The 23,530-nt window shown below is 50.1% G+C and overlaps 1 protein-coding gene across 3 annotated transcripts in view; it reads left to right on the top strand.

The window, feature by feature from the left end:
- Positions 1–1,824: 1,824 nt before the first annotated feature.
- Positions 1,825–23,530, top strand: part of TNIP1 (TNFAIP3 interacting protein 1) — a 49,268-nt gene continuing 27,562 nt past the window's right edge. The window contains exons 1-2 of one of the 3 annotated variants that reach the window (XM_081035489.1): positions 1,825–1,938; positions 23,134–23,305. In XM_081035489.1, the coding sequence (XP_080891615.1) occupies positions 23,170–23,305 (136 nt within the window). In that variant the 5' untranslated portion in view covers positions 1,825–1,938; positions 23,134–23,169. Of the gene's footprint in view, positions 1,939–8,078; positions 8,545–23,133; positions 23,306–23,530 lie in introns of those variants that run through there. The other 2 variants (XM_081035488.1, XM_081035490.1) reach the window with 2 other exon arrangements.

Genomic DNA, 23,530 nt, shown 5'->3' with positions numbered 1-23,530 from the left:
GCCACATGTGCCTATTGAACATTTAAAACGCGGCAACTGTTGGGGTGGCCGATTAGCTCAGTTGGTTAGGGCATGGTGCTGATAACACCAGGGTTGCCGGTTTGATCCCCACTGTGAGCTGCACCCTCCTTAAAAAAAAAAAAAAAAAAGTGGCAACTGTGACTGAAGAACTGAGGGTCGTATGGACCAAGAGTCAGGAAGTGCCTCCATTTCCTCACTTGGAAAGTCACTTCCCCTGTAAAGTGAGGCCATTGGGCCAGGAGATCTCGCCAGCATTTCCTATGGAATCCCAATATGAAGGGCACCGAAGCAGTTGAGGATTAGATTCAGGGGACTCTCCCTTCCCCTCACGACCCCCCGCCCAGAGCTGAATGTGGCCCCTTATGCCCTGGCCTGTTTATTCCTCCCACCTCTGTTCCTTCCCCCTTGCCTGCTTCAAACCCCATGCTCCATTCAGAGTGAACAATTCTCAGTTCCCTGAATGAACTCGTCTCTTTGCAGGTCTACTCCCTGTGCTGAGAACACCTTTCCATGACACTCTTGCTCGGCTACTTTCAGGTCTCAGCTGAGATGTCACTTCCTCCAGGAAGACTTTCCAATTTAGATCCCTAAATTCTGACCAGATGCTCCCTTGTCCAGGCTCCCTTGTCCCTCTATTTGTCCTGCCAAAACACACCTCTACCTTACTTTATTGTAATTACCTACTAACTTGCCTACAGCCCCCAGAGCAACGCGATCCAATACAATTCTCTGCAATGATGGAAATGTTCTATATCTGTGCAGTTCAATGTGGTGGCCACAGGAGGCTATTGAGCACTTGAAATGTGGCGAGTGCTCCTGAGGCACTGAATTACTGATTTTAATTAATTTTAACTAATTTTTATTTAAATAGCCACGAGTGACTAATGGCCACTCTGCTGGACAGGGCAGCCCCAAAGTCTGTGAGTTCTGAGTAAGCAGGAAACAGGTCTGATTTGTCCACTCCTGTATCCTCCGTGGTCTATCAGACTGAAGAAACTTTAAGAATGAAGAAATTCCCGAACCAGGAATGATTGAGTAAGGCTAACTCATCCAGATGGCCACCTCCCACCCAACATCTTTCAGTAGATAATGAGCTAAGACTTTCTGTTTCATAGAGTAGTTAATAGTTTACAAAGGATGTCTGTAAACCATCATCTTATTTTAATTACCATCGCAGGAGGTGGGCAAAGAAGGACTCATCCCCATTTTACAGCAGGGGATTACTGAGGCTCAGGATGGAGAAGTGAGGTTCAGGAGTGCGAGCTGGTTAATGCAGAACTGGGCTGCTCCTTGGTGGATAGGTCTCTAAGGCCCCCCTTGACATCCAAATGAGACCTGGCACAGAGGGAAGGAGTAAGCTTTTTCTTCCCTGTGGAGAATCCATAGAGACTAAGTGGAAACAGATGGGATAGGAACCGAGGGCAGGAGGACAGGAGGATGTGGGCTGGGCATCTGGTGATTTCCTCAGGGTCCTGGGCACCGGAATCCCCCACCTTAGGCGAAGGAGGAAACAGAGATCCTTGGGAGAAACCCAAGGTGGGGTAGGGTGGACAGGCCAGGTTTCCCCTACTCCTGCCCCTCTGCCAGTTCCCAAACCAGCCACAGAATCAGCAGTCTTCCAGCTTTTCCCTAGAGCCTTCTCCCCTTCCCTGGAATTCACTCATGGCAAGTGACAGCCAGTCTGGGAAGTGACAGGTGGGGACTGACAAAGAAGGGCCCTGTGCTCTGCCAGGGGGCGGGAAGGAGCCTCAGCTGGGCTTGTGTGGCTGCCTAGCTCCTCCATCTCGGGGAATTCCCCTCCTGCCTAAAAGTCAGCCCAGCCCAGCTCTCCTTCCTGCAGAAGCAGCGAGCTGAGGAACCTCACAGGGCCGGCAGCCCCCGCTGCGCACACCTTCGTCTTCTCCTGCCCTTCCCCAGGTGAGTGACCCAGCTTGTGGGCATTGAGCCAAGACAGGGGAAAGGGTTCCCGGCACCAGGGTGCTGGGGCCACCAGATCCTCCCAGCTCAGGGCCAAGAGCCACCCGGTCTCCCGCTTTCCTGACAGCTGGGGTTGGCTGCTCCCAGCCCACCTCCCTCTTCCCCCAAGCAGGGCTTGGGCACAGGGCCTCTCGGCCTCCTTGCCTAGCCCCATTCTCCTCTTACTTCTCTCCCTCCATTTATTTTCCCTTCCTGCCCTTCTCTTCCTGCCCTGCCTTTTCTGCCAGTCCTTTTCTCTCTAGTCGCTACTAGTTATTCCTAAGGAAAAGAGAAGTCTATTTTTGTCTTATCCTTCCCCCAAGAAAAGGGGATAGGTTCATAAGTTGAACGCAGATGTTTGTGTATTTGTGAGAATGTGTATCTATGTCTGTGAGTGTGTGTCACACCTACTGAGGTATATAAATGTATGTCCGTGTGAGTCAAAGTGTGTGAGCATGTTTCTGTGTGTGTGTGTGTGTGAGTGTGTTTGTGTCTGGAGCATTACGTGAGTGTGTGTGCATGTGTGTGAGGGGGAGAGTGTGGGTGTGTGATGGGCCCTTTAGCAATCTAAAACTAGACAGGAAGCGACCAGGTGGGAGTTCCCCCCACCTCACCCCTTGCCTTCCTTGGGGACTCGATGGAAGGCTGGGACCCGCTGGTGCGCTCCCCCAGCTGCTTTACTCCAGGGGTAGCTGGACCCTTCAGTGGTTGAAACTTTAACAGAGAGCCGAGGCAGTAGGAGTGGGTGAAAAGGCCTACACACAGTGGTCCTGGGTCTCCTCTCTGATCTCAAACAGTCCAGATTTCCCAAAGCTGGTCAGAGGCCCAGCCCAGGGAAGTCCCTGGCTAGGAAGGGCAAGGAGTGGAGGCCAAGTCACTGTCGCAGTAGCTTCTGGGCTGGAGAAGAATGGAAGGAGAAGAAGGAGGGGCCCTGGCAGAGGGAGCATGAGAGGATATGAGGTGAGGCTGAAGGAGGATTGCTCTCAAGGCCTTGTCAGGGCTTCCCAGGATTAGGAAACACTCTGGTTCACATGGATCTGCCTCCCTCAGGGGCTGGGCTGAGCCTGGCTGACCTCTTCCCACTTCCAGGAGGATGGCAAGGGGCAAGCTTGGATTTAAACCCACATCCGGCTTGACACTCTGACCTGGAGACAGGGAGTCGGAGGGTGAGGAGCTGGAGCAGGGGAGCCTGGGGTGCCTAGGACCTGTGGGAGGGGCTTGGTGAGGCCGTGCCGGCTACGAGGCTGGGAATTTCCCCCACTGTCACTTTGCCCTTTTCTCTCCCCCAGCGGTGCCCTAGAAACCCTAGAGGAGCAGGCAGGTCCAGGGACGCCAGGGACACAGCTGGGATGGAGAAAGAGGAAAACAGGAAAGACCCTGGAGAAAAAGGAGAAATGCCTTTTGGGCCCGGCACTTCCGAGAACACACTTTGTGAGGTCTAGGGCAAGTTTCTCCACGGCTCTAGGCCCTGGGGTCCTCACTGGAAAAAGGAAATCAACAATCCCTGCCCACCCTAGAGGGCTGATGATCGCAAATATCATTGCTGCCTTTCACTGATGCCAGGCCCAGTGGCATTTTATTCGCTCCACCCTGTGCATTGGGCACTGTTCTAACCTTCATGTTATGAGTGAGGAAACAGTCAGGGAGCGATCATGAGGGGTGTCAGGGCTGTGATCTGAGTGTCAGGCTGGAGTGTGTCTCACTCCACAGCTGGGCCCCAACCCTTGCAGGACTTGCCTCTTGGAGGAGGGGCAATTGTGGGTATGATATAGTTTAGTTCACCTTAGGGCTTATGGCTACCTTACCACCATCAGATCTATGCCCTTGTAAAGTTATTTGGGAGGTAGGTAGAGAGAATTAAAAATGCCTTATCTGGCTGAGGGTGGGAAGCAGGGACCCTAGACTCCGCTCACTTATATACTTTTTACCAAAAAACACCATTAACGAGTACAACTTTAGTGAACATCATGTGTTTGATGCGTATTTCTCATTTAACTATCACTGAAATCTCTCTCATTATACATACACACCCAATACCAAAAAGCACCGAGAATCCACATGGGAGGTGGGTTTTACATTCCCGAGATTGCCTTGGGCTATGGAGACGTGAGACTGGATCTAAGGAAGGGACCCAGACCCAGGAGCGCTCTTTTCCTTGTTCATTAGCTGCTTGCCCTGAGTTTCACTGACCCCCTAGCCAAGGCCCCAATTTTCATACTGGAGTGATAGATGCGTTTGTTTGCTTTAGAGCTCATTTCCCATCAGTGGGGCACGTGGAGATAGCAGCACTCTGGGAGCAGGAGATTTGGGTTCTGGTCCTGAGTACAAATGACAAACCCTCTATAAGACCCCCGGGAAATCTCTGCCCCTCTCTGGTCCTTTGTGGCTTCCTTCCTACAGGAAAAAGGCTGGGTTTGATCCTTTCTAATGACCCTCTCAGGACTGGCATTTTGAGTTCTATGTCTTGCTAGCTGGCAAGACTCCACAGCATAATGTTTAAGAGTGTTAAGAGTTTGAGTCTTTCTGCTCCAGTTAATTGTTGTTGTATAAGACATTTGCAAGTCATCTGACACCGCCAAGCCCCAGTTTCACCTGTGAAATGGGGATAGTAACGGTTCTAAACTCAGAGGGTGTTTGGGAGATACATTGTGTAAAAGTGCAGGCCTAGCACACAGCAAATACTCCACAAATGTTACCTTTTAATATTTTTAATATTCAGCCTCCACTCCTCTTTAGGCACTTGATTTAGAGCTCAATCAGTTATAGGTGGGTTTGGGGGTACGTTTCTTAGTTCCCTCAAACGTGGATTTAGGTGTGACTTTGGAGCCGCCTTGGTGGAGGTGGCGGAGGGGTAGGGAGTGGCAGAAAGGAGATTGGGAAGCTGTGTGCTTTAAAACAAAACAAAATAAAACAAAACACAGGCCTTTTGATTCGCCTCCCAGGTGGGGCTTTGCGCAGGTGCTTGTTGTCACTCTGGAAAAACAAGAGATTCCCAGTTGCCTGAGTCACTCAGCTCCCAGAGTCAGGCCCAGCTTCCTGGCTTGGAAATCTCCTTCCAGTTCTGGGATAGTAGGGAGTGACAGGCTAGGATGCCTGTTTCCCACCCTACCAGGCTCTCAGAGTCTAGGGTACCATAGTCGATGTGGATGATGGGATGGAACCTGGTGAGGCTGTATTCCTGGGTTTAACCATGAACTTCTACCCAATGCACGCAATCCATATCTATCATTTCTCAAATGCTTTCTGTGTGCCAAGCTTTGGGTTTTACTTGCAGTATCTCATTTATCCTTACGATCACCTTAGGTATAGATACAATTATTATCTCCATTTTTCAGAGAGCAATTGAGGCCTAGAGAGCCCACCCAGGTAGTACCATGTTTTTCCAAAAATAAGACCTAGCCAGACCATCAGCTCTAATGCATCTTTTGGAGCAAAACTTAATATAAGACCCGGTATTTTATATTATATTATATTATATTATATTATATTATATTATATTATACCCGGTTTTATGTTATGTTATGTTATATTATGTTATGTTATGTTATGATGTTATGTTATGTTATGTTATACTATATTATACCTGGTCTTATATTATCGTAAAATAAGACTGTGTCTTATTTAAATTTTTGCTCCAAAAGATGCATTAGAGCTGATGGTCCGGCTAGGTCTTATTTTCGAGGAAACATAGTACGAAGGGGTTAGAAGACCACTAGTTAGATCTGTAGCCTATGTTCACAATGAGTGTTGAATTTCTGCAAGAAAGAAAAATCATGATGTTGTAAAGACAACATGACGCAGTGGAAGGAGTATATACGAGGTACGATCCACAAATAGGGTGAATAAATTTTAAAAAAAATTTATTACAGTAAAAGACACCTTGCCATTAATCCCCCTCAAAATACTCCCCCTCACTTCGAACACTCTTATCCCTTCATTCTTGCCACTTTCTGAAGCAGTTCTGGAATTCCTCTTTTGTGAGTGTTTTTACTTCATCCTCCATCATGACAATACTCTGTGTCACACATCACTTCTGGTACGGCAATTTCTGTCAAATAAAAACATTACTGTGTGTCTCATCCACCTTATTCACCGGATCTGGCACCATATGACTTCTTGCTCTTCCCCAAAGTCAAAATGATTCAGGATATGGAGGCAGCCACAACAGTGCAACTAAAGACACTCATGAAAGAGGACTTCCAGAAACGCTTCAGAAAGTGGCAAGAATGATGGGATAAGTGTGTTCAAAGCGAGGGGGGGGGTGGTATTTTGAGGGGGATTAATGGCATTGTGTCTTTTGCTGTAATAATTTCTTTTAATTTAAACATTCACCATCTTTTTTTTTTAACTTTTATTTTTCTAAGTGTGTTTTTCTAGGACCCATCAGCTCCAAGTCAAGTAGTTGTTTCAATCTGGTTGGGGAGGGCGCAGCTCACAGTGGCCCATGTGGGGATCGAACCAGCAACTCTGGTGTTATGAGCATCATGTTCTAACCAACTGAGCTAACTAGCAGCCCATGACCATATTTTTTGATCACACCTTGTATGCCTGGGAGCCAAGATCCTGAGTTCCAACCCTGGTTGTGTCACTCACTGTGTGTGGCCTTGAACAAGTCATTTACTACATCAAGGCATCAGTTTACCTACCTGTCAAATAGGGGATTGTGATGAATGGTCTCCATGGCCTCTAACATGGTACGATGTTCTAAAGTCAAACTAAGACTTAAAAGGCTGGGAGGGGGTGGGTGCGATCATGACTTTGAAGAAATGAGTTTTCTCACACATTGTAATTATTTAAAAAAATTATCCAAAAGTAGGAAATCAGGCAAAAAGATGACTGTGTGACCTTTTAATGTCATACTAGAGCATTATCCAAAAAGCCCACCTAGGAGTGAGATGGCACTTTGGGGAATGAAACTATTTGCCTAACTGTCTAAGGATAGACATTTTACCAAAACAGCTGAAATAGTCTGGAAACAAAATGCAAACAGTTGGAGACCCTTCATATTTTGAGTAAATTTCAATGTTCATGAGAAGATTGTGGTTGGCATTAGGAAGATGGCATTCTAGGAAGAGGCAATTTGGGAAGCATAGACGAACAGCAGGAAGAAAACCAGTTTTGGGGGGCCCAATGGGTAGAGATGATGCCTGAGAGCTGCCACATTGCTTCTAATTTCCCCGTACCCTCCCCTATTGATGACACACAATGGTGCTTTGGTGTTTGCATTCCTCGTTCCCTCCCTCTCTTTAAAATCAGGGTACATGTGTACTTACTTTCATAATTAAAGTGAACTAGAATATTGTTTTGAGAATTTGATAACAAATTTGAAGTAAGTGAAGGCGTCCCAGGTGTCACAAAGCTGAAAGAATTCTTGGATTAGGCATATACTTGGGTAGGGTATGTGTGTGTTCAGAGTCAGTCGATTGACAGATCTCTCCTTTAGTACAATGAGGGCCTGTGTGAAATAGCTCCCCAAATCCTTTCTGAAGATGAGGGCCTGTCAAGGATTGTTTTCAACAGTTCCAATGTAATGAGTGTTTTGTAATAGGTTTTTCATCAAATCATATTCACCCAATTTAAAGAGCTGTCCTTTATTCCACGGTTAGGTCCTTCCGCTCTTTGACATTAAAAGTTACCCTCTTTTAAATAAAAAGATGATCTTAAAAAAAAAACACAACAAACGTATTCCCAATCTTAAACCAAGTTTCTGATCCTTCCAGATCTGGGAAATCCCACAGACTGTTTTGATGATCTGGCCCTCAGGAAGGCAGGGCAGGAGGCTGGCTCTGGATTTGCCTACCTGGGTTTGCATCTTGGTTCACTTACTGAGGTCATCTCATCTCTCTGCGCTTTGTATATTTATTTATAGTAAAAAGGGGGATAAAACCCATCTCACTAGGGTGGCTGTGCAAATTAATGTATGCAAAGTGTTTCCCATGTCTGGAGCAATAAACGTTAGCAGTGACAATAAGATTCTTGAAGGGTCCTTTCAGCTCAGGATTTCTACGAGCTAAGAAGTCCGGGAGCACGCTGGACCCACTCGGGGGGCCCCGAGCTCTAGTTCTGGCTTAGCTCCAAATTCCTACGTGCCTTTTGGCAAGTTCCCTCCCCGCTCGGGCCTGGGTGCCACTCGGCTCTGCAGCTCGTCTCCGCTCTGAAGTTCCAGCTTGCAGAGCTGCCGCAGCCTCATTCCGGGAACCGGGGCTTCTGCGGCGGGGCGTGCCTCCGGGAGCTGCCACAACCCAGGGACATCCATCGCAGGCTGGACAGGACGTCCAGCGCCACTCCGCCAGCTCACCGCCTGTTTATCTTGCACGGTCCCACCCCGACGGCCTCCTGCGGGGAAACGCGACGCGATTGGGCGAGTGGCCTGTCAATCGCTGGGGACTTTCCCAGGGGTGGGGCGGACCAGCCCCCAGCACTTCCTCGTCGCCGCCCCCCGCCCCAGGAGCCCGGAGCCTGCGGAGTCCTCCGAAATCCGATCCTGGCCTAGGCCGCTACCTCGTCCCTGGACCCGGGGCTGGACACCGAGCGTGGGACGCTGTCCTCCAGGGCCCTCGTCCTTAGGTAAGCCCGCCTGTCCAGAGCGGGGAGAGAGCAGGAAGAAGGGAGTCCCGACCCGGGCGGCTCAGAGCCTTAGCGGCGACCCGCACGGAGTGGGTCAGGCCTCGCCAGGGGGCCTGCGCGCCGCGGTCTTAGGCTCCGGCGCGAGGTCGGAGGCGCAGGGGGCCTCCCGCGGGGCCGGGGTCGGGCTGCGTGGGGAATCCCTGCTGGGTGGGCGCGCGTGCGCACTGCGCTGGGCGAGCGCTCTGCAAGCCGTGTGCAGGCGGGTGCGGGGTGTGCAGGCTGGGCACGCCGGTCGGGTGGGGGGGGGGCGTGCGGGCGCGGTCTGTTTACAACGTGGGAGACCAGCTCTGGAAGCTGTGTGCACCTGGAATGCAGACGAAAATGATAACTCTGATTGGGCGCTTTCCAAGTGCTGACCGAAATCCTGTACATGTATCTCAACTCATTGAATTGTCACATCCATCCACTAAACGGGTATTAGTATTATTATCATCCCCATGTTGCAGTTTAGGAAACCCAGGCCCTTGGAGGCTGGGGTCACACAGCTAGGGAGTTGCAAAGTCAGTATCTGAAAGCTGGCATTTGGCTCCACGGTTTCTGTTGAACGTATTTGCACAGTATTGGAGACAACATTGGTGTGCATGTTCAGGGTAGCTGTAGTGAGTTTCGGGGAGTGATTTTGGGTGTCGAGTTGTGCCTATGGGTGGCTTTTCCACTCTAGAACATTTCTATGCGTTTGTGTGTGAAAGACGGTGTGTATCGAAGTCATGGCATTATACATTCATTAGTTGGGTGTATGGGAGTGAGTGGGAATTTTGTGCAACTAGGTGAGAGATTGTGTTTTGGTTGGGAGGGTGGGACTTTTGTGGATGCTGCAGAAGAATCGGCGACATCCATCCCCACCTCCTTGCAGAATGACTGCGGGGAAATGTGTGGATTCCTGATGCATCACTTTAGAGTCCAAATAGAGTAGAGTTAAAATAGAATTTAAGCAGCACTTATTCCCTTTCCATACAGTGCGGTACACTAGAGGAGAATTCGGCATCTGATGAGAGGTCAGGAAAGGTGACTCTCAGAAAATGTTTTTTATTATTCCTGATAATGGATACTGCATTTGGAGGCTGGAATATTTATTAGTATAAACTCATGGCAATCCTGTGATGTTGTATTAATATCCCTGTTTTTATAGCAGAGAGAATTGAGGCAGTGGAAAACCAGTAATGGTAATAACAGCAGCTTACATTTATGAACCCTTACTGTGTGCCAGGCACTGTGTTTTACATTCAGCATGTCATTTAATCTTTTCAGCAACCCTAAGAGATCGTCACTATTGGTAGTCTCAATTTTCAGATGAGGAAACTGAAGCCCCAAAAGGTTAAGATTTGCCCAAGACTAGTAAGTCTTAAACCCTGGGCCATGTTCCCTTTCCACTGACCAAGGCTCCTGTCCTGACTGTGTCCTGGGAAAATAATGTGATTAGGGATTGGCACTTCATGGAAGCACTTGATCATGTTCCTCTGGAAGCTGCAGCCGTGAATGTCCTGTGTTCTACATACGTAATGTGACCCTGATTTCTCCAGCCATGGGTGTCCCGTGTGTATGTCGTGGCACTCATGCTGAGTGTTGGTATCTGTCCCTATGCCCACACCAGATCCTTTGAGGCCCCAGGAAGCTGTGGGGTCTGACTCATACCCTTACCCCCAGTGCTGCTTGTGACTTGGGCCCGGATGTCCTGGGTTGGGTTGGGCCGGGCCGACTTGATTTGAGCACCTCAGAATTGTAGGAGGTCGTCTGTCTGCCTCCCTGTCTGGGCTCTACTGGGCACTACCTTACTCCTGCGCTTACTGCAGTTTAGCCATGGCACCTGCTTTTTTCCCCCCTCCGACATGACAAGCTTGTTCTTGCCTTGAGCCCTTCGTACATGCTATTGCTTCTGCCTGGAACACCTTTCCCCAGCTCTTTCCATGGCTGATTCTTCCTTATCTGTCAAGCCTCAGCTCAAATGTCACCTCCTTGGAGGGGCCTTCCCTGACCTTTCTATGCAAAGCAGCCCCTTTTTTCACTTTCTGTCATAATACTATGTGTTTTTTTCACGCATTTATCACGCTGTGACATAATCTTGTTTATTTGTGAATGAGAAAGTATATGTATAGAACTCAAGTTCTGTGTTTACTTGTTTTCTGTCTTGCTCTTTTCTGGAATAGAAGGGTGAGCCTGGATTTCTTTAGTTTCATGCATGAATCCCTGATACTTGATAAGGCTCTGGATAAGGCTCTGCTGGTTTTGTTCAGTGGATGAGTAGATTTGAAGAAACTAGAATAAGGGGGCATTTCACAGGTGAGGAAACTGAGGCCGTAGAAATGGGAAGGCACTTGTCCCGGAGAGGTAGTGGCAGAGTCAGGATGAGACTCAGAACTTGCTCCCCGAGGCATTTTATTTTTCCTTCTGATAGTCAGCAAATATTTCCTGGTGGCGCTGGTGCCCAGTGCTGTGCAGAGTGGCATGATGCTCAGGGCCATGAAGAACTGGCTCTGCCCTCCAGGAACTTGTAGTGGAATGGGGAGAAGTGTGCTGTGAGCATTGCCTGGTCAGCATGTGTGTCAGCTAGTGCCCAGCAGTAACTCTTACTGCAGTGTGGAGCAAGTTTGGGGGTACCAGGTGAGCAAGGGGCTTCTGGAGGGAGGTGACTTCAAGGCCAGGCCCTAGAAAGATGATGAGGTGCAGAGTGGGGCCCGAGTCCCTTCCAGAACTTAGTAGATTGGGCAGTGGATTTGGGGTAAAGCTCTGCTGGGTGGGGAAGCTGACCAGCTGGGCTAGGAAAACCCCGAAGGTCTTGACTACCAGGTAGAGAAGTATCGGTTTTTCCCTGTCAGCAGCATTGGGAAGTGATTAGAGCACTTGGTTGGCAAACTTGCGCATGTGTCAGCATCACCTGGATGGCTCGTTGGCTCAGTGGGCTATGCCCTCGGAGGTCTGATCAGTGGGTGCTGGGGAGCCTGTGCTTTGAGAACCACTGGTGTGAAGCGCGTGCTTTGGGGTTCCGCGTACACCTGTGTGGGTACAGCCTCTGCTCCCTTACCTGTAAGACTCTGTGATGTCAGTGCTGCCTTCTAGAAGGGTGCAAATCAATGAAACTCAGCACAGGGCTGATGCGGGGGAAAGTCCTCAGTGAATGCCCTGCCTACCTTGTTAACGACCATAATCATGAGGATGTTGAAGGGATTTCAACCGAAGATGAGGATGGTGCATGTTTTTTCTGTGCTTTGGGAAAACTTGCCTACCCTCTGTCACCTTTGGACGGACCATGCTGCGTCCTCTCCGGCTGGGGCTTCCTTTGTTTTGTCGCAGCTGTCTTTCTGTCTGTGTTTAGAATAGTGAAAGCTTAACATGAGCGAGGGGAGTAGCGGACATCGGGCCCACATGCGCTCCATCGCATCGAGCATCCCAGCAGGCGTTCATCCAGCTTCCATGTAACCCCCATCCCCAGGCTCAGGGAGCCTGCCTTCCAGGCAGCCCCTCCCAGTGTCCTTACAGAAGGCTTGCCTTTGCAGGGAGGTGGGGGGCTCAGTGCCACTTCTTCCTTTCTCACCCCCGCCTTGTTCCCTCATTGTTCACCTGACCATTTTGAAGGAGGGAGGGGATGAGAGAGGGAGGGCAGTAGTGAGATGTGGTGAAGAGGGCATAGCTGGCCACTAGAAGACCCTGGTTCACCTCCCCTCTGTGTCATTAACATCCTTGCGCAGCTGTCTGCCCTCTGCTGGCTTTGGTGTCCCAGCTGCAAACAGAAAGGATTGCACTGGCTGGAATCTTTGGGTGTCTTCTACCAGCTCTAAAACCGCGGTAGCCCAGTGATTGGGCCGCCCTTTCTCTGGCTCCCTCAGTTTCTGAGCCCTTCCTAGGGGGCCAGGCCTAGTGCCCACCCTCCTCGCGTCTGCCTGCTACACCCCTGCTGCCTGCCCGTGTGCCTGCCCCTCTTTTCCCTGTCCCTCTTTGAAGGGAGGGTCTCTGGGCCCATGGGAGAGTTGCCAAAAGGAAGACCCAGGGAAGTAGGGAGAAGCTCCTCAACCCGTAGATAGACCTTGGCAGCCACCATAGACGGTTGCAGGAAGTTCTTGATGTTTTTCCCCATGACCGGCCCAGGATAGTCACTCTTCCCATAGGAACGGACGACTGGCCTGGGGAGCCGCTGGCTCTTTGTCTGAGGGCTGTCCTCCTTGGGGAACTTGTCTCTTTTCAAGGACCTCACCGCAAGGCTGTCCCGTGTCCTTGAACACCTACGTGGTGGACAAACTGGGTGGCCCGGGTATCTGTGTGGGGGGAGGGCAGGTGGAAGGGTGCTGTGGGAGTCGTGACACCAAGGAGTCATACTCAGAGGCCAGAGCTGGCATTTTGAGGGCGGGCCTCGGGGGTGTCCCATGAGTCAGGGGCCTCGGTTTGGTCTCCACCCACACGGGAGAGTGCTTGCTTCGCTTTCTGCTGGCAGGGAGACCTTTGTCCTCTGCCTTCACCATGGCAGGCTTCCGCAGAGGTCTAAGGAGCCCTGCCCCCTCTCCCACCCAATCTCTGCCTCTGCCAGTGCTACTCCACCTCCCATTCCAGCCCCTGGGAAGAGGGCCTGAGGACAGCCACCCGACGTTTAGGAAATACGGATTCTTTCAGACATAGAGGGTAACGTGATATACCTGGGCCCCCACCCACCTGCCTTAAGAAATGCTGGAACACGTTTTCTGTGCTCCTGAAATTTCTCCCGGTCATCCCCCTGGCCTCCCCTCCAGAAGTACCACGCCTGCTGAATTTAGAGTTCATTCTCTCGCATGTCTCGATAGGTTTAGTTTAAATGTATACCTCCCTACACAACATGGAGTACTGTCTTGTGTATTTTCGAATGTTACCTAACTGCTATTATAATGTCTCTATTCTTTTGCAACTTGCTTGTTTTGCTTAACATACGTGTGCGACTCATCCATGTTTATTTATGTCGCTAGCTCCGGGTCACTAAAGGTTCATTCCTTTTTTATGACTGTGTAGTTATTACCGAGTATGAAATTGTCCCAATATATTCACTCATTTTCTTCTTCATTAGGTAGTTTCCAGCTTTGGCTATTAAAACAAGACACCTTTGGCTTTTATCCGAGTCGTCCAGCGCTTGCTTCCTGGCTGTTATGGCTCTTTAAAGTCTATAGAGAGTTCGACGCTTTCTAGTTGGTCCTCACGTAATTTCTATAGAGAGAAACAAGGAGAGTGAGGTCTGCTCAGGGTCACCTGGTGAGGAAGCACAGCTGGGATTTGAACCTGTTAAACCTTCTTTCCATCATATTTGGCATAAGGATTCTCAAGACTTATCAGCATCCCTCTTGGAGAAGCCCTTCGTTAGATAAACCAGCTTTGGGCAGATTGGGAACTGGGAGGCAAAAAGTCAGTAGAGCCCCCCATCCCTTCTGTCCCAAGGTCCGCCCTACTGCCCTTTGTTGCTAAAGCTGATAGTTGAGGGGCTCCTCCTGGCCTGGGGGAGGTCCCAGCTGCTGAGAGGGAAGCCGGACATCTAGTCCTGGAGTGTGGGCACTGTGGGTCCCAGGAGCTGAGAGGAGGCGTGCGTGGGGAGAGAAGGGAAGAGGACTGGGGTTGCTTGGGCTGCCTTCTCAGCTCTCCTTGAGGAACAGTTGGCCGTGGGAAGTACAGGGTGGGGACCAGGGATGTGATGATCAGGTGTGGGTTCCTCTTCATCCCTTGGGAACTGTGTGGCCTTGAGCCAAGCTCTGCACCTGTCTGGACCGGGCTTCCTCTCCAGCAAAGCAGGTGTAAAGCCCAGTGTGAGGTCCCACAGCCGTGGGTGGGGAGCTTCCCATTTGTTCCCAGCCGAGCATGGTTATCCAAAGTCTGGTGCTTCTCTTCCCTCCTCTGGTACCTTCAGGCCAGCCCTCACCTTCCTGAAGGCTGATCCTTCCCGGCAGGTTCCACGTGGAAACGCTCCTCTGTATCTGCCAACTCTCTTCATCCACCAAATTCCTTGACCAGAAAACTTGTCACTAGACTTTCCATCCTTATCTGTGATCATATCCCTATAGCCTTGTCTGTCCACGTGAAGCAGGTACATAGTAAGGAGACTGTTACCCCTTCCCAGCCCAGCCCTTCAGCCTCATTTGGTAGAACAGGTCTTCTCTATTGTTCTAACCTTGTCAAGCCACTTGACGTGTGTGTGTGTGTGTGTGTGTGTGTGTGTGTATGTATAAATATCACTGTTTAAAAAGTTACAAAATAACACGTGCTTGTTGAAGGAAAAAACTCAAAAAAACTCAAGCAATACAAAAGGTATAAAGTAAAAAGTAAAAGTTGTCTTTTCTTTCCTACCTCTCCCCTGCCCCGTTCCTGCTGTATTTTAAAATTAATTTTTAAAAAATACAACAAGACCAGATTTCCCTTGTAAAGAGCTAAACAATTATAGGTAAAATAAAAGTTGTGTTTCTTTTTTTTTTATTCTCTCTGCTTATCCGTTGTTCTACTCTAGAGCTGTCTACTAGTAGCGGTTTGGTATGTGTCTTTCCAGACCTTTCCCTATGCACCTTTGAGATTTTACACACATACACACACACTTGATTTTAAAAAGGTAGTACCCTGTAATACATCTGAATTCATACTTTGTTTTTTTTTCCCTTAACAATATTTTATGGGCATCTTTCTGTGTCTTTGCAGTCTGCCCCATTCTTTTTGATGGCTGCATAATATTCCATCGAATGAGTATACCCTAGTTTATTAAATCAGTTCCCTCTTGATGGATGTTCAGGATGTTTTTGCTATTACAAAGCAGGTGACAGGCACATGTTTGTGCAGCCCCAGTGTACCATGATGCAAAGATTTCTAGGTTCATAGATAGGGGATTACACAATTAGTTACCTGTGGCCCTTTAGATAATTGACACCTCCTCAAGCATACTTTTCTACAAGAGAACTTTGTTCTCAGCCAGTTAGGCGTATGATAAGCAGGTTGTTGACGTCATTAAGAAAGGGTACACTTTGCTAAGGGTGACTCAGCTATAAGAAAACAAATGTACATGAGGTGACATCAATAGAAACATAATACTGTGTTTCCCCCAAAATAAGACCTAGCCGGACCATCAGCTCTAATGCGTCTTTTGGAGCAAAACTTAATATAAGACTGGGTCTTATTTTGCTATAATATAAGACCAGGTTATATATAATCTAATCTAATCTAATCTAAGATCAGGTCTTATATTAATTTTTGCTCCAAAAGATGCATTAGAGCTGATTGTCCTGCTAGGTCTTATTTTCGGGGAAACACAAGTATGTGAAAGGGTGGAGTGAAAGTTTCCCTGTTTGGTCAGGCAAACCACACCTGCAGTGTTGTATTCGGTGTCAGGACCAGCTACAGACAGGGTAGAAGTGGAGGGTTGAGGGGGGTGGTTGCGGAGGAGTGTGGAAGCCAATCCGGATTCTGTGAGGAACAATGGAGGGAACAAGGGCTGATCAGCTTCAAGAGAACTCTGCAAGGTCCATCGCTTCAGGGTTGAAATGGAGAAGAGAGACATCTTGTGCTTTATTCCAGGGGACCTCAGGAGAAGAGCAAGGGCTGGTGGAAGCAGAACTGGGAGTGTTGGCTGCCCGGGCGAGGTTCACTGGGGAGGAAGTTGGTGAGGCCTGGGTCACTAAAGCTGATCACCCACAGTCCTTTGGCTCCCCTGGGGACGGGATAAGCATGGACTGAATTTCCCCTGAGTTTCCTTCCAGCCTGAGATTCTAAGCCCTGGTGACAGTAGGTGATCAAGGGTAGACTGGGATCTGATTGCATCCAAAGTTAGGGACATGTGGAGGCAGAGGCTGCAAAGTTGGTGGCACATTCCAGATAGCCAGACAGCAGGGCTGGTTTTATCCCCCTGAGCTTCAGCTCATTGCCTCACAGGCAGTGCATGCCAGTGGAAAGGACATGGGTGTTGGATTCTTTGTTCTGTCACTAACCAGCTGTGTGTCTTTAAGCAAGTGACTTAACCTCTCTGAGTCTGCTTCCTTATGTGAAAAATAGAGCTAATGCTCTCTAGCCAAAAGGAAAACAGGGGTAATAATTTTTATCTCTGTGTGGTAAGAGGAAAATAAGTCAAGGTGCATCATGACACATCCCAGGGCCTGGCATATGGTAGCACCTAACAAATGTCAGGCCCTCTCCCAGCTTTAGATGTTCCTTGGTCTTCTTTTGCAGTGGTTCCAGCTGGCTGATGGCCCTGGTCCACGCCCCTGTCCCCAGGCTGGTGGTGTGGAACCTGGGTCTTGGCAGCCGGGTGGAGACAGTGGGACTCCCTCTGTGGGTGAGTCAGGGTAGAGGAGGGGAGGAAGAAGGATTCAGGGGCGATGCTTGCCGTATTTGAGGGAGACAGTCCTCAGGCTGGGCTGGAGCAGGGAGGAGGGGAGGACCCAGTGAAGGGCTGCAGACAGCACCTAGGAGTTTCTGACTGCTTTGGGGGAGGAGACAACAGCCCTAGTAGTGCTTGTGGGAGGATTGAGGGGTCAAGGAAACGCACGTGGGCATTAGGAGTGATTGGAGCTGGGGAGAGGAGCCTTCTCAAGGTCAGAAGATTATAGAAAGGGGTGATAATAAATTGCAAGTTCTGGAATGTTAGATCTAGAAGGGGCCTTCAAGATTGTTTGTCTTCCTACTGTTGGAGTATTGCTATTGTTGCCAACTCTTCCTTTTAGTGAGAGGAAGATGCTTGCCCTGGTGTACCTTGCCTAGATCCCACGATTTCCGAGCCCCCATTCCTCATATTCCACCAGACGCCTGCAGCCTCTTTATTATTGCATTAGTTGCAAAGACTTCTAAGTCTTTGACTCCACACTGGCGAGGACACCGGGCTGGGCTCCTGGAGTACACACTGTCTAAAGGAGGTGCTGTGTCTTTGCTGACAGACAGCAAGAGGGTACAGCCTGCTCTTTGATGGATGAACTGCAGCCATAGTTTTCCTGACCGTGAAATGGGTGGGGAACGAGTTTTGCTTTAGTGTGTAAGGTGCTTCATGCTGCCTCACTACCCCTCTTCCCTGGGGGGATGATTGCAGGATGTTCCCATTTACGACTGTGCTCTTCATGTGCACATGAGGAAAATGGGGCTCAGGTGATCCCCAGTCTTGCCTTAGTGTGTGACGTGGTCCATGGGCTTCTTGTATCTACATTTGTTAGCTATCGTGTTGTTCCAGGGTCTCTGCTTAACGGTCATTTGCAGTTACCAGAAATTAAGTGACTTAGCACGACCCAGTTTACGGAGCGAACAGAGGAACCTAAACACGCGTTAAAAGAAGGAATCCATGGGGCAGGGGGAGACTTGGCCCTTAAATCAGCTGGGCACAGATATGGCACTGCCTCAGCCTTTTCCTAAGAACCTGCTGTGTATCAGGTACTTAGCTAGCTACTACACACTCTATTATTATTTTGGAAATTTTATTATACAATGACTATGATTCTTATTAAATAGATCAAATAATCAGGAAGTACAAAGTGAGAAATCCTTTCTAACTGTACACATTATTTCATTTAATTTCTTGAATCTGACCCCAGGTAGATTCTATTATGATTCCTATCTTGCAGGTGAGGCAAGTGAGGCTCAGGAAAGGTGAGCCCTTGGTCCAGTGTCACACAGCCTGCAGGGGTGACCGAGCTGGGACTAGGGTACGGCACGCAGGGGCGAGGCCCCAGGTGCAACATGAGAGGATGGTGCTGGCTCAGGGTCGCGTGCTTGCACGTGAGTGCTCCCTTCCGTGTTGTACCCGGCATGCCTCACCGGCTCCTCCCTAAGATCCTGCCCTGTTGGGACCCTTTCTTCCCGACTCTGCGAATCTGCAGTGTGCTGGGTGCCCTTCCTTTCCCTGCCGTGCTGGTGGCTCTCCCGCGGGTCTCCGTTAATCCTTAGGCAGCTTTAAGACCTCCCCCAGAGTCTCTTGGGTCTAGGCGGCTCCCTGTCACTCGAGGTGCAGAGAGTGGATGGGCTCGCCCCGGCCCTGAACGCAGGCAGCAGAGCAGCCACAAGGACCCTCTGACTTCCTATCTGGTGCCTTCTTTCCCGGAGACCCCTTTCCTTCACCCCTTGGTCACCAGCATTTCTGGCAGCCCCTGCCTCTGCCCGAGGAGATGACTGTTGGCTGCTGGGACCTCCCGACTCGCAATACCAGAGATCTGCTTGGACTTTTCCCTCTGGGGCAGGGAGAATGTCACTTCTCCTACGGTTGCAGGGCCTGGCTGGTCTCAGGATGCAGCCGGTGCCCAGCAGCATGGGATCGGGCTGATCAAGTGCCCACGTGGGCCTCAGTTTCCTCATCTGTCAAGCAGACATCAGTCCTGCCTTTCTCCCAAGGCTGTTGTGACAATCAGATGGAAAAACAATGCTTGGGAAACTACTACGTATTTTGCAAATGTTACTGGCTATCCAAATTCATATCATTTCGGGGGGGCGGGCAGGGAGCCCCCTCCTGGAGTCAGCACGTGGCTAATCACAAGACGGTCAGGTGGGCTGAAGCATTTCAATGCAGAGGCTGGAATGTAAGTTTACAATGCAGAGGCTGGAATGTAAATCTTGCCTTTTACAGCCCTCTTTCTCTTGGCTGGAGGCTGCGATTTGGGCCCACACTCCCGTGCCCTCATCCCCCGTGGCTGCTGCCTGTCAGCCCATCACTGCCACTTCCTCCTCCTCCTCTTTTGAGTTGGTGGCTTCTTCAGTGTCCACAGCATCGCTTCTGTCTTCACACTCTGTGGTTGCTGCCTGGCCTGTCTGTCTGGGCCCCTTTCTGCCTCCAAACCGGGCCTTTTTGGTTCCAGCAGGCACCCCGGGGCTCCCTTGGGGCTGGCTGTGGGAACATACCGTGCCCCTCAACCCCCCAGCTGAGGTCTTGTTTTGGAAGAAGGTTTGCATTGGATGTTTGTGTTTTGGAAGGCAGGTTGGTGTCCCACTGCGGGGGCGGGGGGGGGGGGGTGTCACCTGCTGATCTGTAGCTGCTGGAACCAGGCCCAGGACAGACCCCGAAAGAACATGGGGTGGGGCCTCTGCTTTGTGGTGGGATCCCAGTGCAGGAACAGGCAGCGGGCAGCCTGGAGAGAGAGCAGAGGCCTTCTGGCTTCAGCTCTGGCCTGTCTTTGGGCGACGCTGGTCTTCGTGCTCTGGCCCTGACTGACAGCCCTCCCTCCCTCAGGGAGAGTCCAACGGGCTCAGACCCCAGCACCTCAGGCACTGAGCTCCAGCACTGCCCCAGGCAAGGGGAGAGACCTGTGCTGTCAGCCTGGGGAGCAGGAGAATCCTGCAGCCTTTCGTTTAGAGAGCCGCTGGATGCCTGCTAACGGGGCTCGGCCTCTTTGCTCTTGGAGATTCCCTTTCAGCTCTGTCATCCTGGGAATGATTCCTCTCTCCAGGAAAGGTTATAAAAACCACACTGACTAGGAGAGTTCCCATCTACCCGGCAATCATTCTGGAACTGCCGTCGACCATCTGGGCATGAGGTCAGCAGGATGTGGAAATTCCCTGTTTCTCTCTTTGTCTTTCCTCCAGAAGTCCAGGCCCTCCCTTGGGTGGCTCGTCTGAGCTGCAGAGAGGGTTTTCTCGCGGTAGGCTGTTTCGTCTCTGTTCCCGCAGCCTGGCAGCCTGTTCTCTGCCCCTGCCCCCAAGCTCTGCCTGCCATGGCTGGAATTGGGGAGAAGAGCAGTGCCTGCCCCCTTTTTTGCTTCCCCAGTACCCCGTTCCCTGTCAGCTCCCAGGGCTGAGGGAGAGCCTGAGCATTATGTGCTTTGGAGGGTGTGGATGTGGGTTTTAGTTCCTGTGTCCCGCATCCTGCTGTGTCACCTGGCCTTACATCTGGGCGTCTCTGAGGGAGCGTGGCTGTGCCAGCTCTGATTCTAGAAGTGTATGGTTAGCCAGAGTGCCTCTGGTGAGTGCATCACGGGCAGGCTCTTGGAATGTTTGCATATAGCCTCTGAGGAGGCAGGGGCAGGGTCATGGGCTCCTTTGGACCTTTCTCTGTCTGCTTTGATGAGAGGTTTGTTAAGGCTCTTCTGGACCACTGTCAGGATACTCTGGTAGACAGTAGACAGGATGATCTTGGCCCCTGCTCTCAAGGAGTAGATGTGGAGTGAAAAGCAGACCCAAATTATCCTTTAATGTCAACTGCGAGTTCTGTTTAGGGTGAGTTTTGAGTGGTGAGCAGGAACCAGGACACCTGCTACCATTTAGCACCAAATGTGGCTACAAGCTCCTTCCAGGTCTCGGGTCTCCCCTGTTCATGAACTCCACTCCCCTGTCAATCATGGCTCACCTTCCAAGTGCCAGACCTGCTGTGTAAAGCATGTTCCTGCCTTCAGGAAGGTCTCAGCCAAATGCGCAAATGCTTCCCCCAGTCAGATACATTCCATCCTGGTCAGTACGTATTTTGGTAGAGTGGCACATGAGAAGAAAGGTGAGCATGGACAACCCCCGCTCCCCACATTTTTGAGCACCTTGCTGTGTGCCAGTCATTGGACTGAGTGCTTTACCCACACTGTCTGAATTCAGTGAACACTGCAGGGTTTTCTTGCTCTGCTGTGTAGCGTTGACCTTTCAAGTTAAAAACAAGTCCCCCCCCAACCCAAGCTGAGTGATGACTTTTGTGTTGGGTGGGTAGGCAGCTGTCCTTTGCCTCCGTGGGGCCCAGCAGGGCGTGGGAGCGTCTGTTTTTGTCGTCTCTTTGTCAGTCTTTGGGGGAGGGGTCCCGCTCACCAGAACATTGTTTTTCTTTCTGGCCCCTGTCTTTCTGTGGTAATGTGGACCCTCTGGGCAAAACCCTTGCTATTTCTTGTGCTGCGAGGCAGGGGAAACAGCCCAGAAGTTACCTGATGGAGTCCTGTGTTGTGCTACCAATTGGCTCAACTCCTCTGGCCTAAGTCTTGTTGGGGGAGCTGTGGGAAAGGAGCAGGGAGTGAAGTCAGCTTTCTTAGGCAGACCTAGATTTGCATGTCGGCTCTCACAGGCTGGTTATGTAATCCCGCAGGAGTTACTTCACCTCACTGAACCTCCCTTATAAAATGAGGGTAGTTTAATTACGAATTTTAGGGTTGTTGTGCAGCTTAACTGAGATAACGCACCTGACGCGTTTAAGAGTTTAACGCAGTGCCTGGCCCGTGGGTGATTAATGAATGGTGGCTGCTATTATTCGTCCTTTTTTTACTCTTTTCTTTCAGGGAGCATTGTGTGGGTGCTTAAAGGGCCTTTGGGGATTCCTGACCGAAACAGTTCTTGCCCTGGGGGTGGTGATCTCAGGAGGGAGGTTTCGGGGCCCCACGTCCTTTTGAGGTCCCTGGTAGAGGCCTTTGGAGCTCTTTTGTGTTGGGGAGCTCTTTGTAGGGCTGGAGGCTAGGCCAAGTTTTTCAGCCTCAGAGCCTTTGCACTTACAGTTCTCTCTGCCTGGAATATTCTTTGCCCAGATATCTGTGTGGCTAGATCCCTCACCTCCTTCAGGTCTTTGCTAAAATAACTCCTCTGTGAGTCCTGTCCTGACAGCTCCCTTTGAAGTCCCTGCCTCATACTTTTTCTGCTTAATTTTTGTCCATAGATATTTTTACTACCCCTAATATTGTTACCTATGTATCTCTCATTTCTACCACTACAGTGTGAGCAGCACGAGGGATTTTTCTGTTGTGTTTGCTGAGAATTTCCCAGCACCCAGCTTAGTACCCAGCACAGAGTAGATGCTCAATAAATAATTGTTAAATGAATGAGCAAATGCAAGAAAGAAGTTTCTCTAGTAAGTCACAGAACTAGGATTCTGAAATCACGTCGCAGAGTAGTTTCAAATGAAATAAAGCGGATGCAATTGGACAGGTTACCGCAGAACACGTGCTGAGCAAGTCGGTAGTGATTTGGTGGAAAGTTCATGTGTTCTTTAGAACTGGAAGGGACAGTCCATACACGACAGGAGACTGAAGGAGGAGGGGAACAGTGTCAATTAGTATATTAAATATTAGTCAGGGTTTTTCCTTCTTCTTTCTTTTAAAAATAGATGACATGCATATAAATGGAACTTTGGATTGGGTTGACTTGCTTATCCCTTAGGGCATAAGTATTTCACTTTAAAGATCACTGATGTAGCGTAAGGCTTTCATTTCCCCTCCTCAGAGGGGAAGGGACTGCCCACGATTTCACAGTGAGTTAATGGTTAGACCGTTTATTCATTTGGTGATAATTGGCATTCATTTCTTAGCTGATACTGTGTTGGGCCCTGGGAATGCAGTGATGCAGGGTCCCTGTCTTTCTGGACCCCACCGGTGGGACGTGAACTCAAGCTTTTTGACTCCCAAGCCCAGCGTTCTTTCTTGTACTCCACATTGTACCTCACAGTTGATTGTGGTTCCAAATGCACGAGTAGTACAGTGAGGCAGCTCAAAGAAATGTATGCCATTCTTAGCTTGCATTAAGAGGCAGAGCGTCCAGATCAAAGGAGGTACTGTCGTGCTCTGCTGTACTGTGGCCACACCAGCCTGAAGTGCTGTATTCTCTTTTGGCTTATGGGGACTGCCTTCTGGGACACCGCAATGGCCTGGCCAGCCCCCTGATTTCCTGCTGTTGTCCTTACAGCCAGGCGGGCACCACGGCAGGGACTGAGCCACCCTCATGGAAGGGAGAGGACCATACCGGATCTACGACCCTGGGGGCAGCGTGCCTCCGGGAGAGGTGTCCACAGCTTTTGAGCGCCTAGTGGAGGAGAATTCCCGACTAAAGGAAAAAATGCAAGGGATAAAGATGTTAGGTAAAGCAGACCCTGCACTCTCCCTGCAAACCTCCTACCTGTAGCCTGCAATGCCAGCTGGCATGTGCCCCCACCCACGTCATCCCTGTGTCCCTCCTGGCCCTGCCTTGGCTGCTGCCCCACAGCTGTGTCTTTATGCACTTCCGTAGCATGGTGGCAGCATTCCCAGCCCTGAGTCCCCAGCACCCCAGAACCATGATGACAGACCTCAGAATACCTTGAGGG

The sequence above is a fragment of the Rhinolophus hipposideros genome (assembly GCF_964194185.1).
Source record: "Rhinolophus hipposideros genome assembly, chromosome: 23".
In the NCBI taxonomy this organism is placed as follows: Eukaryota; Metazoa; Chordata; class Mammalia; order Chiroptera; family Rhinolophidae; genus Rhinolophus; species Rhinolophus hipposideros.
Note: the sequence above shows the minus strand (reverse complement) of the source record. Positions and strands in the feature narration are given on the sequence as shown.